The 16232-nt window shown below is 33.4% G+C and overlaps 1 protein-coding gene across 1 annotated transcript; it reads right to left on the bottom strand.

Annotated features, from left to right (window-relative positions):
• Positions 1–518: 518 nt before the first annotated feature.
• LOC140052079 (glutamyl aminopeptidase-like) lies at positions 519–15955 on the bottom strand. Its single transcript, XM_072097471.1, has 20 exons — positions 15426–15955; positions 14633–14777; positions 14131–14259; positions 13605–13725; positions 12369–12523; positions 12007–12120; positions 11445–11579; positions 10463–10528; positions 10179–10244; positions 9862–10031; positions 9414–9490; positions 8426–8553; positions 7980–8035; positions 7718–7865; positions 6890–6966; positions 6597–6698; positions 4166–4336; positions 3657–3797; positions 3477–3558; positions 519–3364 (listed from the first exon to the last, which is right to left on the bottom strand). Exons 1-20 carry the CDS (start codon positions 15872–15874, stop codon positions 3221–3223), a joined length of 2676 nt encoding a protein of 891 aa, XP_071953572.1. The 5' UTR covers positions 15875–15955; the 3' UTR covers positions 519–3220.
• Positions 15956–16232: the final 277 nt, after the last annotated feature.

Here is a 16232-nt window from a genome sequence, read left to right as displayed (position 1 = left end):
CAAAAAATATATATAAACATTACATCAAAGGTATGATATTTGGATATAATTTATGTTTTTAAACTTTGATGATGTATGACAAAATAATCAGGAAGTTTCTTTTTGGTGCACTTGTTTTTGCCATCACATTTTCAAAATTGTTTCTCAAGAGGATGAGTAAAGCTTATAAATTTCAAACGAGGATTTAGCGAAAATTTCGTTGATTGATGGGGCAGGTGTGGTACCATTTTGTGCTTCTTATTCGTTCACAATGTTCCACGTATGCAAAAGACATGATGTTTGTGACGCACGTTCTCATTTATAAAATCATAATAACTTAACAATAATAGTAAGAGAGTAACTAACAAAGCTAAATTTATGAAACAGGTGAGTTGTAGAAGAAAATTGTTGCACCTGATTTAAACTGAAGAATTTGTGAACTAATTCTCAATTATTATGGTTTTCCACATAGAAAACGATAATCATTTTTCCATTCTGCAAACCTTTCCATTTCACATTGTTTACCAGCAAGACTTGTTTTCTAGATTTAGAAATAGAAACGGGTAGGAAATAGAAGTAAGAGGTCTGATCTTGATCGAAATGGTTTAACTTGTGTGAAAAGTGGAGGATAAATGTCCAATACAATACTGTCGTCTATCTTAATTTATTTGACCCGTTGAAGTTTACCTCCAAGAGTTAAACTTGAATTATCGACACCCAAATAAGTAACAAACCGATTACACTTTATTTCTAATACATACTGTGCCGTATCATATTGACGGTGAACAAATAGTGTGTGTACGTTTAAAACAAACAAAGTTAATCATTAGCTGATAGGAGATATCATATGAAAAAAATACAAAATATTACAATAATATAGATTCAAATTCATACAATCTGCAAATTCCAACGTTGAGGTCTCACTTCCATAATTATAATATCTAATGTAAATAAAGGACATGATTTCAAACAGTGGAATATTATTCAGAAAGAGATTTGGGTCAACCTTGAACTAAATATGGAATGAATGTTTTCAATTACTTTTAAAAGAGACATGATGTATGGAACCACTGAAGTCACCAACACACTATGATAATCAATATAATTTACACTTAATTAATACTATTGAATCAAAACAAGTATATTATCATTTCATAATGTTTTATACAGCCTCGATTACAGTACTGCTTATTAAAATTAAATATTAATTAAAATACAATACCAGAATACAATAGAATAAGAATAGAGATTATCAACTGTTTCGAATATCAATTGTTTTGTATTTGAAACAAATATAATGTTTACATATTAATGAAGTATTATTTTGTTGAAGTTTTGATGAAAAAAGAATAACATTGTATGTTCACATTCCATGCAAGGCTATCAGTATTAGTAGTTCAGTTATAGTCTATATCTAGTCAAACAAAAACAACTGATCATGTGCCTAATACATCTAATCAAGACTGTGGTAAAATCAGTACATATCAATAATGAATATAAACTTGGACAGTGTCGCTATATCTCGAAATTCTTCATACTCTCAGTGAACTGTAATTACGCGCACTTTTAAACGATTTTGTCCATTATACTATCATTTAAATTTGCACTGCTGAAAATACAATATGAAATATTAAAAGTCAGAAATGGAACGTCAATTATTACAAACATTTTTTGTTACAAGAATAGGAAATGGATCTTTGGAAAAACAACACGCTTCCGTTGATTTCCATCACAAGTCAGTGTTGAATAATCTTCTTCTTTATGTATTGGGTGAGATAAGTTCCACTACCAGTTGATTTACCTTTAGAAATTGCCGACTTATAAGCTCTTGAATCTGCATAGCTTAATCGAGATAAAAGGATGACCATAACCCAGTTAATGCTTGCTTGCTCTTCTTCAATATGCAAATGTAAATTGTGTGTTGCAAATATGAAGTGTCGTTATCTCATCTGTTTTAAATGGTTACAACATATTGGCATACATCTAGAGCTTACAAGTTTTCAAATACGCTTTCTTTTTCATTTGACAAATGTGCGATATTATAAACACATATTTAAATAGGCCGTTGTCGCTTTCTATCTAATCTTTAATTTTTATTTTTATTACTAGGATATTATAATCGATGTATGTTGGAAAAGGTTGATTAGGACCACATCGTACAGTATTCCGTTACAAACGACGCTCTCTATTGTGGAAAATTGGACACCTAAAATGAATCAACGTGGACTATTATTGTAGGTACAATAATTGGTTAATAATCTTGAAATTTGTCCAAAAAAAGACTCACTGGCAATAGGATTTTTTGAAAAACAAATATTAAAGATATGAACTTATTCTTTTAAAATGTATTATGCAATTATATAATTAATGATTAATAATAAAAAAACAGACATTTATTTTTTTTTGTTTTAATAGTTAGGCTGTATATCATTATTGTACAATACAACATGATTCAAGTTATATTATTTTTTTCTAATTTTATTTGTCCTTCATTTAATATAGTGCGCCATACAGCTAAAGTTTTTCATCAGTGTGACGATAGAGGGCGTTAGATTAGCAAATTTAAACATACTATTCTTTATCTGATTCTGTTCGCTCAATCCGTTCAATGAAAAAATGTGTCTATTTGGCGAAAACGCGTAAGTTTTCACTGGTCAAGCGGTAAAGGATAATAATACCTTCATTCTTAGACCTCAAATTACAATGTTTTGACCAATACACAGGCATATGTCATTACAATGTTTTGACCAATACACAGGCATATGTCATTACAATGTTTTGACCAATACACAGGCATATGTCATTACAATGTTTTGACCAATACACAGGCATATGTCATTCATACAGCAGTACAAGTTGGATATTCATGTCGACACGGATAGAAAGTACACTCTATAATAGTGAAAGTGTACAATTGTGTCTTAAATGCACAATGTCTGAAAAAAAACATCTGATTTTTCAGAATTATATTACTATGGAAAGAATTTCACTCTTCAATGAATTACGTAAAGTCAGAAACAGACTTAATCATAAATTTATCAATTGATGGGGAAAATAAAAAATGTAAAAACTGAGTGTATATTGTTAATGTTTACGTATAAGAAGTTTACTATTACTTTGATGTACTGTACTTGCATGTTTCCATTCCAATTTATCAAAATTATAAACTACATATCAAAATATTCGTATTCAAAAAATATAAAAACGCTCAATGGTGCTATAAACAGCAATATTCAATGCATTAAATGTTGTCTGCAAGCCACGTTTCGATCTTCATTTCATTTGATTTCAGCCAGTCGATATTCGTCTGTACACGTTCCAGAGCTTGTTTACGCCCTCTTTCACCAGCCCCGGCATCTGGGTATTTCATGAAGAAATCTTTCATCTATAAGAACAGTATGTACCGGTATATGTAATGTTAATCCATAATATAAAGGTTATACCATATTATGCCTAACCTAACTACTTGTTATAACTATTCAGAAAAAAAACCTTACTTGTTGCTGCTTGAATTCTGTTGCATACGATTCACAGATGCTAGGCACAAGACGACCCAGTGATCTAGAGCTTATTCCAAATCTTACAAAAACAAATGTAAACATTAGTTTGCGTATGCAAAGTTGTTGTGGTTTATTTTATATTTGTGATCATTTTAAAACGTCGGAGGAATACAATACCTATTGACTAGTAGCTCCCAGTTAGTTCGAACCCAGTCCCAGACTATGGGATTTCCTACAGGATTGTCAGCGATATAATTCACTACCGTGAAAAAGTCTTGGGAGCGTACTTTACTTTCATCCATGGCATAATCCAAGTATCTAGAAATAGGAGAAGAACGCTTAGTTAACATTGAGGACTGGTTTAGTTTACCTAAAAATATGTGGAGTCATATATACGAATTAGAAAACAAAAGAGTTTACGTTTAGGATTGAGGATTGTGAACTTTTGGAAAGGCTGTACATACTTTCGTTTCATTATTATGCGAAAATTGCATGGCCAATTATCAGTTTCAAGTGCTAATTATGAACAAATGGACCTTTACCCCCAAACAATAAACTTTATAGCTATTTGTACTACCTTACAACCTTGATAAAGTCACCATGCCATCAAAAATTATCCTATAGATAAAATAAAATCAGTTCAACCTATGAAGTTTCCATAGCATAATTAATTAATTACTGCCAACCTGCAAAGCAGCCATACATTTCTTGTCCTTGCCAGCCCATATAGAAGGCGGCTTCTCTCTTGAGATACAGTTGCGTTAAGGTACCCTTCCCACATAAAATCCCACTCGTTTTGGTTTCCAGCTTTCTCCATGCCATAGCGATAAATCATGGACCGTAGATTCGGCGAAGTTCTATAAATATTTTCAATAATTTTAAAAATAAATTTAAATAATCAATACAATGTGATAGAAAAGTATTATTATTAGGCTTAATCAAAAAGGAATAAGTTAAAAACGACATGATTGGATGTGTATGTATCATTATCTACATTCGCACATGCTCAAAAGTCCGAGAAAACTCCGGGCTATGTACGATTTTGTACGGCATCGGAATGCGTTAGTATAGGCCTAGTGTGAACGGTTCGCGATTTTTTTTTCCGTACGAGAGTTCCTCCATCGGTTCGTTTCGGACTCAATCGACTCTCTTCGGTATTCGGTAAAGTCAGCTCACTGATGCGTGACAACATAATACAATTTTACATTTACAAACCGCGAGCTTACTTTCACACACAGGCTCTCACAATAGTAAAATAAATCTACACTAATACGAGTTTTGATTTGATGACATTAATTAATAAATACTAGGCCTACTTAGTAATTACATTAAGAACCCAATAGCATATTGAAGATATTTAGGTCTACGACCCAATAGTAGGTCGTATCAGATATTATTTTTTGAAGTTGAACGACCTTTTGTCACGAACGAGAGGCTCTTTTTCTTATCGTTTATCATGGTATTGTAGCTGACTAGCCCATGGCTAGGCTAGCTTGTGTAAGCCTATGCAAGGTATTACTTTTGAATTTAAAATGATTATGTACAGTAGGAATTCCTATGCACAGTGTATGTTTTTTATACCTTTTAAAATAATATTATTAAATTAATATTTATATTGTAAGGTAATGGAAATTTTACGTTAAAGGTGTACGTATTAATTATCCCCAATCTTGAAAAAAAGATTTCAGACTTTTAATAATAGGCAACTTTGGAGTTTTAATTAAGTTATAGGCCTACAACTAATATTATTGTTTATTATATGTAATTTGGAAAATCATAAAAAATACATGCAAAGTAAAAAACATTCAATTACGGTACTGACACGACTGCAATAGTACAAAATACATTAAATAATAACACATTTTCCAGGAAGCTTATAATTATATGTGATACTATCATCAATTATTAAATTAACACGATATTAAACGCTTTATAAGCAAGCATGTGTTTCTATACATTACATACAACTTACAAGAATACAAGAGTATTGTAGCTGACTAGCCCATGGCTAGGCTAGCTTGTGTAAGCCTATGCAAGGTATTACTTTTGAATTTAAAATGATTATGTACAGTAGGAATTCCTATGCACAGTGTATGTTTTTTATACCTTTTAAAATAATATTATTAAATTAATATTTATATTGTAAGGTAATGGAAATTTTACGTTAAAGGTGTACGTATTAATTATCCCCAATCTTGAAAAAAAGATTTCAGACTTTTAATAATAGGCAACTTTGGAGTTTTAATTAAGTTATAGGCCTACAACTAATATTATTGTTTATTATATGTAATTTGGAAAATCATAAAAAATACATGCAAAGTAAAAAACATTCAATTACGGTACTGACACGACTGCAATAGTACAAAATACATTAAATAATAACACATTTTCCAGGAAGCTTATAATTATATGTGATACTATCATCAATTATTAAATTAACACGATATTAAACGCTTTATAAGCAAGCATGTGTTTCTATACATTACATACAACTTACAAGAATACATGTTACTAATACTAGGCCTAAATGTATACAATTTTTCAAATGTTACACTTAAAAACCTGAAGAAAATTGTAATTTTCTTGATAAAAACATCTGTTAGTGTTACTTCTGTACATATAATTTCTAACCTACTACTTCATTTTATTAAAATAAAAAATAGTACTGTAGATGGAATGTACTACATTGAAGCACACGTACGTAGGGCTAGGCTAGCTGGCCTTGCTTGTGACGACCAACAAAGTGCTGCTGCTGTGTGTGTGTGTTACTGTTTGTGAATCTGATGGTACATACATTGGTTTGTGGCTGCCTATACAGTATTATATTATTAAAATTCTAGGACCATTATTATTATTACAATGACGTTCAGTACTACTATTAATATTTATTATTATATTTACAGTGAGTATAGTATTAGGCCTCTAGTATAGTATCATGGAGTAATGCAAAGAAGCTGCTCACGTTTTGTGGTTGCTGTCACGCATCAGTGAGCATCGGTGGCTTACCGAAGAGTCGATTGAGTCCGAAACGAACCGATGGAGGAACTCTCGTACGGAAAAAAAAATCGCGAACGGTTCTAATTCTAATAATCAGTGTGAACGAAACTTTAGCCTCACCTTGTGCCAGCTATGTATTCTTTGAATTTGTTTTGGGCTTCTAAAAGACAGTCTGGATCACCATGACTACACGAAAGGCTAATGATATCTGTACGAAGGTAACTAAAATAAAAACAAAAAAATAGTAGTATAGTGCGGTCAGTTTTGACAGATCTAAAGAATTATTGACTTGTTTGTACCGTCTTTTTGAATTTGCAAAATTGTGTTAAATCATCAAAACATCAATTTGCTTTCATTAAGTCAGACAACGTTAGTCTCCTTTTTGTTTTAAGCGTGGTTTTTTACACCATTACCTTTCAAGATGTTCAGTGTTCGTATCGTCCCACGTTAGTTTCTCTAGACGTGGTTTTACTTGACGTTGGACGTATTTCTAAAACAACAACAAATACAAAGTTTTTTATTTTAATTTTTTATCATTAAATTAGTAAAGTTCTGCATAATGTTAAAATTGTTAATGCTACATTATCCGGCTATTGTTCTAGCAATGAATGTGTACATGGTGTAAAATATCACACAATGTCGATGAAACTAGTGGGAAGGTATTAATTTTTCAAAACAGATGGTAGGGGATTGAAAAATTGGAAATTCTACAGCTAGAGAAAAAAGGTCTATACATGAACCACGACTTCAGAGTGCTTGATTTTTGTAACTGGGGTCTAAATGGCTATTTGGCTTATTATTCGTTAAAAGAATATATTTTGCCACACACGGCGTGTCATAACTATACTCAACAATACAAAACCGACCGCTGGTGGCACTATAAAGTAACTAGAGGCTTGTGGTGGTACGTGATCGTCTGCTAAAATGACGACATCTAATAACGGGAAGTGCCATGGTGTTTCGAATTTATAGTGCCGGCGTGCGATCTTTTTATTTTCTCGTACATAAGTTGGGGACCCCATTTGAAAGATAGCCGAACTAATTCCTGAATATAATTAAACCTAACCTAAATAGCTCATGGGATTCCCCATACATAATCCACTCGACTACACAGACGGCTCGTCAGAAAGCGTTTGCATTAGCGAATTGTAGCTCAATTCTTACGTCATTATTTTGTGACATTTCATAAGAAGTCCCAAACTTATGTACGGAAAAGAAATATCGCTGCCGGCGAAGCTTACCCTCCAATCTGCAAACAGTGGTCTGTATCGTAGAATTTCACTTATCCAGTTTATGTTGCTGTAAGCTGCGTCCCACGGAATATACTCTGTTTCTTTATTGAAATACTTTGTGATGTTCAGTGGTATAAAATAATCAATTTGTCCAGACCTTAAAAATAATATATGAGACAAAGGTTGGACAACAATGAAAAACAAAACAAAAACAAACACTATAATAAAAATATTATTATTTTTCAATATTAATAATAGAACAAAAACTAACCTAGCCAGATTGAATGCATCATCAATAAGCCCTGATCTATCAGCCACAGGTATCACCTTATAGACAAAATTGTTATTAAAATTGAAAAAAAGAACTCAAATATTGTTATTAAAATTGAAAAAAATAACTCAAATTAAGTAGACTCGGTAATTGTAGTTACACGGTACTAATGATCAAATTGTGTTGAAGTATACCTCGTGTCTTGTCTGGATGAGTGGGTATCACAAATTTTAACCAGAAAATATGTAGAAGTGAGCCCCCATCGTTGCACCGATATTATACGATTATTATTATTATTATAAACGTAAACACGTCATAAATCATAAAGTCTTCTTAAGAAAATGTATAGGCTACATAGACAGATAGAAATATATATGATGATGTTATATGACCATTGATTACAAATAAGTCCAACGTAAAACCCACTAAAATGGCTGTTTTCTAACCTCATGATTGTTCTGAAGTTCCACAATGAGGGCATTCCATGTTTCTGAATCGTAGTTTACACGATAGTATCCAGTCTGGTTTCGATTCGCTATGACCCAATTAAATTTATCTGGAGTCGTTATTTTCACTATAAAAAATGAACGAAATACTATTTTTCAAACTTAATCTATTTTATGAAAACATAAATAACCTATATTATGCAAAATCAATTAAGTACCGTATACGATTCAGCAATAAAGATCGTGCTAAAATTCCCATCCTTCCCCATCACTTTTCTATTATATGTAAAACAAACATTGTTTCGTTTGCTAATTCTTACGTTCATTCGATCATTCGTTTATTCATTCATTGGGTTGGGTTGTCCGCGGGGTTACCCGGGGGGGGGGGGGGGGGGGGTCATTGTCCAGGGGGTAATTGGCTGGGGGTAATTGTTCCTAGGGGGTAATTGTCCGGGGGTAGTTGTACAGGGGTTAGTTGTCCAACGGAGGTAGTTGTCCTAAAAGATTATTTGCCCTCGGAGTATTGTCCAGGTTCAGGAGGTAGTTGTCCTATTGTGTCAGAGGTAGTTGTTCGCGGGGTAATTACCCGGGGGGGGGGGGAATTGTCCGGGGGGTAATTGTCAGGGGTAATTGTTCATAGGGGGTAATTGTCCGGGGGTAGTTGTCCAGGGGGTAGTTGTCTTAAGGGGGCTGTTGTCCTAAGGGGGTAGTTGTCCGGGAGGTATTTGTCCGGGGGGTAGTTGTCCTAAAGGGGTAGTTGTCCTAAGGGGGTAGTTGTCCAGGTGGTGGTTGTCCGGGGGGTAGTTTTCCGGGGGGTAAATGTCCAGGGGATGAATATCCGGATACGATTCATTGGTAATTCGTTCATTTATATAACTCCATCGTCCGTTCGTTAATAATTCGTCTATTCATCGATCCCTTAAATCGTCTGTGAGCATTCATTAAATATTGTAATCGTTATTTCTTTTAACTTATTATTCAGTCTTACCATTCCCTTTGTCCATCTGTGTGCTTTCAACAAGATTGTTATCAAACGAGTAATCGAAGTAAATATTCCATTTATAACTGAAACAATATAAAAGATAGGGAATAATTTTAAATTTCAAAAACAATCAAATGACAATGATCTTTATACACTGATGAGCATGATCAATATCTGGTTTCTCTGGTTTCTCGTTTAAGCAATTTATTATTTCATTTATATAATCGGCCAAAATACATTTCTCAATTTATGAAATCAATAATTTGTAGGATGATTACTGATCATTAAGTGTAGCAAGTGTCATTTGCTAATGGTATGGTGACAAGTAACATTGTATCTTTTACATGTATGGCCTCCCAACATCCTATTCCCCATTCCCTTCCGTTTCAAGTTCTAACAATCGTTTTATGTTCAACAAGTTAATCAAATGACACGTGTAAATGGCCAGTCTTACTTGAAAGAAGATCCGAATTCATCTTGGCTTTTGTTAGCTGCCGGATCAACAAGAAACCACTCTTGAGAAGCACCTAGTTCAGTATCTGTATTGCGATTTAAAGTCACTACAGGAAATCCCATCTGAAGTGTCCAAGTGTCCATTATGCCTTTAATATCCATGCCGCTAACCTTAAACATAATAATGTATATATTAGGCTTACCATTTATAACGTTGGCATGAACAAACATCGGTAGATACCATCCCCTTTGATTTTGTAAGAGATTCGAGAGGAGGACGGATGAAATGCCTTGCAAAAATAACAATTCTATACTTACATCACCAAGTTCTTTCCACAGATCGTCAGTTTTAGCATTCGCGTACGAAAATTTATTTAAGTAGTTCTGAAATAAAAATTGACTAATAATATCATTATGTTTGTTTATTCATACTTGTTCTTTAGGGGTTTTTTTTTTTTTTTATATCTGTCATATAATACGGTACACGCTTATCCGCCTTCAACCTCTTTATTCGACAACTTGTTCTTCTGTAAGTATGTAGGGGGGGGGGGGGGTGTTTAACAAAATCAATTACGGTACTAAGTCTCAATGAAAATACTAACCGTTAATCCTTCTCTAAAAGTATCCTCTCCCATGATGTCATTTAACATACGTAAAACTGATGCACCCTGTAAAACATATAATATAATAATGATAATTTCAGTAATATGTAATATATATATATATATATATATATATATATATATATTTCATATTTCCTAATGGTTAGGACATCTGCATATCAAGCAGGCGGTCCGAGTTCGAGTCTCGGTTGGGGCGACTTTTTCTCATTCTCACAGATTTCCTTATCTTTATCGTTTCAAATTAATTAATTAAATTTCAGTATATCACCGGGCGGTTTAGAATTAATGTTCTTTGTCTGATTTGTTTATATATTATATAGAAGTATCTCTTCGGAGATCCCGCCTCGTGAATAAAAATACTATACTGTAAGATGAGGGCGTATCAATTTGATCTCTGGTGCGCATGCGTACAACTGAGGACTAGTGCTGTTCCGCCGTACCACGCCGAGAATGTTAAAGAGTCGCTATCCAATCGAGTTCAAACAATACCATGAAAGCCCCAGTGGTCTAATGGTTAGGACATCTGCATATCAAGCAGGCGGTCGGAGTTCGAGTCTCGGTTGGGGCGAATTTTTCTCATTCTCACAGATTTCGTTATCTTTATCGTTTCAAATTAATTAATTACATTTCAGTATATCACCGGGCGGTTTAGAATTAAAGTTCTTTGCCTGATTTGTTTATATATATATTTCATGTTATAATGCATAAATAGGTCCTGCTTAATTGTTTTTACAAATATATTTTTAGAAGGTCTCGGATGATCTTAATTTTAAAACATTTCTGTAAATTTACTGTTTACTTCACCGCCGTCAAGGAGCTTCTGTAGTTCGCGTTTACGCAACAATTTTGACCTAGCAGCGCTAACTTTTAGCCATGCTTTTAGTAATTACTATTTCTGAAGAAGAAGAACCTGGCTAAAAGTATTTAACTTAATTAAATGTGTAAATGTAAAATGCATTACCTTGCTATACGAAATAGAGTCAAATATTTCGTTTATTTCATCTGGATGATTGACTTCAATAATTATAGGATGAGATGAAACAATCTGATCGAGTCCCATTACATAATACATATCTTCAGTCACAAATTGGTCAAGCTGTTACGAATAAATGATGCAGATTACACTTATGGAAGCTTTTCAGTTTTCATATAGGCCTAACCTATTCTTTCTATGCTAACACAATCCCTTCGTACAGTACAGTAGGTCTTTTCATCACAGAAATTCAACACAGAACCCGGCAGTGGGCGGGGACACAAAAAGGAAACTTAAACCTTATTACATTTATATCTTTAATGCGGATTATAATCACTCAGTATGTAAAGAAACGAACACACAGGGAAGGGAAAACTTTGTTCTCACTTCTTGGACGCAACACAATGACGTAGGCACAACGGAAGTGAGTTGATCAATCGTAAAGGAACAGTTCGAATATCATTGCGTCATGATTGGTCAAATTGCTTGTGACGCGGTTACGTCACTGCGTTGCGTCTAAGTGGAAACCAAGCTTTAACTACTAAAATACCATTTGCCAGTCCGGTTCTGCATGTGCGACTCCACTATATTCTAAAAAGCTAGCAAACCCTTCGTTAAGCCACAAGTCATCCCACCAATCCATAGTTACTATATTCCCAAACCACTGCAAGAAAAAAAGACATGTATAATTTAAATAAGGCACAGGTGGACATTCAAGAGAAAATATATATACACTGTAATTTTAAGAAATGTAGGCTACGTCTTCCGCGCTGAATAGAAAATGCTGGTACTCTATCATCATAGATTGAACCCGTTATAATAATTAATGTATCTATTTTATTGTTACGGTTTCATTAGGCATACATTGTAGGCCTTATTGGGGTGGGGGATAGTTTGTCTGATTTGACTTACCTGGTGCGCAAGTTCATGGGATATTACAGCAGCCACTCTCTGTTTGTTAGCTTCTGAAGATTCTAGATTATCATACAACAAGTTGGTTTCCCGGTATGTAATCAGTCCCCAATGTTCCATTGCTCCAGAAACAAAGTCCGGAATAGCAATCATATCTAATAGCAAATATATATATGGGATCTATTTATATCGTTGTATCGTTCATTGCGATACTCATGTTTTGTTTTGAAGACATTTTTCAGTGTCGAAACATGTTGTTAGAAATACGTTGCAATCGATGCTAATCATACTAATTTTATTTGCATTGACGTATCTACAATTTAAGAAAGGAGGATTATCAAGTAATGTTTAATCCGAAACACTTTTCTCTTCACTTCATCTTTAAGGGATAGTTCATCAAATAAGTAATTTTATATAACACCTATATAAATTCCTGTCATTTGATTGGACGAATGTGGGTCACATGGCGTGCAATAGTACGCACTATTCAACGATCGTTAAATAGTACTTTTTGAGACATTTTTGTGTACGAAAAAAAAACGTCTAGATGTTATATAAAACAAATAATGAATGTTTTGTATTCGTGTAATGGTACAAATAATGGCACTTGGTGAATGATGAAAGGTTATATCAACTCGGTTTTGCCTCGTTGATATAACCTTTCATCATTCACCTCGTGCCATTATTTGTACCATTGCACTCATAAACATTCATTATTTGTATAATGTACGATTATATTTATGAGCGTATAGTTTAGTTAGTTTAATTGTTAGTTAGTTAACATGACATCGGATAAAGTGGTATTCTTATCAATCATAATTTGTTTAACCTTCAGTTTTTATCTATACTTTAGTAAACCTATTACCACCATTGATGAAAACTATGCATACCATCGCAAAATGACACGTGATTATGGCATGACACTTGACGTTTTATAAGCCTGGGGTTAATCATAGAGATATTATAGTTCACTATAATATCTCTATGGGTTAATTGTCCATTCTGTTTTACAATGAAAACTATAAACTAGGCTATATAACATTTGTATATAACACTATATAGACCATGTTAATGTCATGATTTATTTGATTTCTATCTATTCTGTACGCATAATAAGGCGCGTAATATTTGGAGTAAATAATTACTTTTGTAAAGAAACACATGAAATAATAATCTAACCAAAGCAAGAAACATTCAGTAAATACAAGATAACTAAAAATATGTTTAAACACTTACCGAGTTTAGGCAGTGGATATGGTATATTAAAGTAATCTTCGTAGTAATCAGTTACATTTATGCCAAGGTTGAGAGCGTATTGAGCCTGGTCAATTGAATCGTGTGGCGCATAGACCCTGAACTAATCAAGTATAAAATAAAACATTACATATTGCACTGCCTATTTTTAACAATAATCAAAATTATTTTTACTTAATCAATCGTTTATAGTATATGTTAAGGGTATGTTGTCTATATTCTGGGTTAATCAACATGATTCAAATCCCAGATTTGCCGATTGCAAGTAGGCCCTTAGTATCATGTAAATTTCTATGAAATGTGCAATTTCTTTCACTTTAACGTTAATCTAAAAAATGTATATGATCAGTTTTGACGAAAATGTGACACTGAACAATATTATAGATACATGGATAATCGGATGGTCCATGGTTGAGTACCAGTAAATTATCTATCAAACCACTGTATTGGTTTGATTTTCCTGGGCATTGTAAAACAACAACGCTGATTACCGTTTCTCATTCATTACCTTAACTCCTCTAGCGGTTTCACCCTCGATGTACGCAAAGTCGCAGACGATAAAACAAGCAAGATAGGTGCTCATTTTTACGGAAGTATGGAAACGTGTATAAACAAGTCCATCCGGTTTATATTGAATCTAAAATATAGTATTATAAGTGAAAAAGAAAGTTGGATTATGGGTTCATGATCAGAATCGAGGGACGTTTATTATTGATATAGACATAATCTACATTAAAGAACTCAAAAATACAGATTAAACAATTCAGTAACGTGCTATCACTGGAATTGTAGAATGTCAAATAGTAAATATCATACTGTATTCCACTGATCAACTGAACAGATTAACTTGTTTTTTTACGAACTGCAGTTAAAATATGTCATTTAAAAAAGATGTACTTAATTGAAAATAGGCCTTAACAATCAATAATCTAATTGAATGCCTTAGGATGTTTGATGTAATAATGTGTAAAATGTATTATTTGAGCAACAGTCTAGCTCTTCTGACTTACATATTCAATATTCATGTTTGAGAGAGCATCGTATCCATTGGCATGCACCAATGTAGTTGTATAATTAGCTTTCAGGTTTGGTTCATCGAAACATGGAAATGCACGTCTAGCATCTGTTGGTTCAAATTTGCTTGTTGCCATGCTCCTAAAAATAAAAAAAAAAGCGAAACGTCACTAAGGCCTAATTGACTACCTGCTTTAAATTTATTGTCAGTTTTATTTGTTAATATTGACTAAAATTCAGGTAAATAATAGAAACGTCGAAAAGCCAAATAAATACAAGTCAGAGCCTTAATCAGTGAGGTTTAATCACCATGCTATTAAAAATAACTGCATGTATATTGATAGACCTACTGTATACAAAATGGTGTCATACAAAGTTTCAATTTCATATTTACACTGACATCGGGGTCATATAGGCCTACTGTACAACAGATGGTGTAAAATAGAGTTTTTATAATGGAGAAAACAGTTTAAGTCGACACTGTATTATTATAAACGAAGAAACATCTGTACATTTTTAGCATTTAATCGATTAATGAATATTATGTTTAAATTCTATATTATAATCAATTTTCACACATTTGAAGCAGACTTACGTCAGTGTGTTAATAGTAAATAGTTACAACTTTTTGTATCATACACATGCTATACATGTTCTATAATGGTATGTATGTGGGGCTACGACCGTCTCTCCCAACGATTGAGCTACACTAGTACAGGTAGGTGTGTCTTATTCAGCAGTACTAGTAACTATATGTGTCTAGACCTACAATATAAAAATGGCACTTACATTAGTTTTCCATCTTTGTTGTAATATGTGCTCTTATAAAAGCCAACAATATGGCCGACAAGTGAACCAGTAAATTCGTAATGAAGGATGTAATCTCCAATTGGTAGATCCGTCTTTGTTTGAATGACGTAAAACTCATTTTCTGTGTATGGAAACTCCTTTTCTTTTGCCCACTCTAGTCCACCCTCCTTCGAGGTGATTTTGGTATTAGAGATTGTAAGCTCTTTTATATGTACTAGAAAGGTGTCTGTAGGACTTGATACGGTGACATCTATATCGACAAATCCACTGAACGTATCTGTAGTCAAATTAGGATGCAAGGTTAGATCATACAGGTTCGGTTTGATGTTTGATGGTAATCTTAATTCCTCCCATACGTCAGCTCCTTCTACTGCAGAGAAAATAACAACAAAAGCCAATATACACACGTAAAACCAATTTCTATCCATTCTTCGGTTGTTTAAAGACGACACGTAGAGAGAACACCAAGTTAACCCGATACAGGTTTATACTGAACAACTCGGGCGTGCCTGACTTTTTATTGACTAAAGTCCAAGTTCATCTGATAAGAAACATATATAAGGCGATATACTTATGTAGGGCTAAGGGCGCCTTTGTAAATATTGACCCTATAAAATGATGCATTCAATATTTGATAAGAAAATCGGTTATTATTAACAGAACATCATGTGGTATACTACACTGTATGCCGTATAATGTGAGTTATTGCATGTAAAATCAACAGTGAAAGCATTGTCTTTGGAGCTAGAGTTGATGAACTCCTTAATTGTGGTATTGTCATTATTA

Source organism: Antedon mediterranea, chromosome 6 (assembly GCF_964355755.1).
Source record: "Antedon mediterranea chromosome 6, ecAntMedi1.1, whole genome shotgun sequence".
Taxonomy (NCBI): Eukaryota; Metazoa; Echinodermata; class Crinoidea; order Comatulida; family Antedonidae; genus Antedon; species Antedon mediterranea.
The sequence above is the reverse complement of the archived record's forward strand: the minus strand, read 5'-3'. Positions and strand labels throughout refer to the sequence as shown.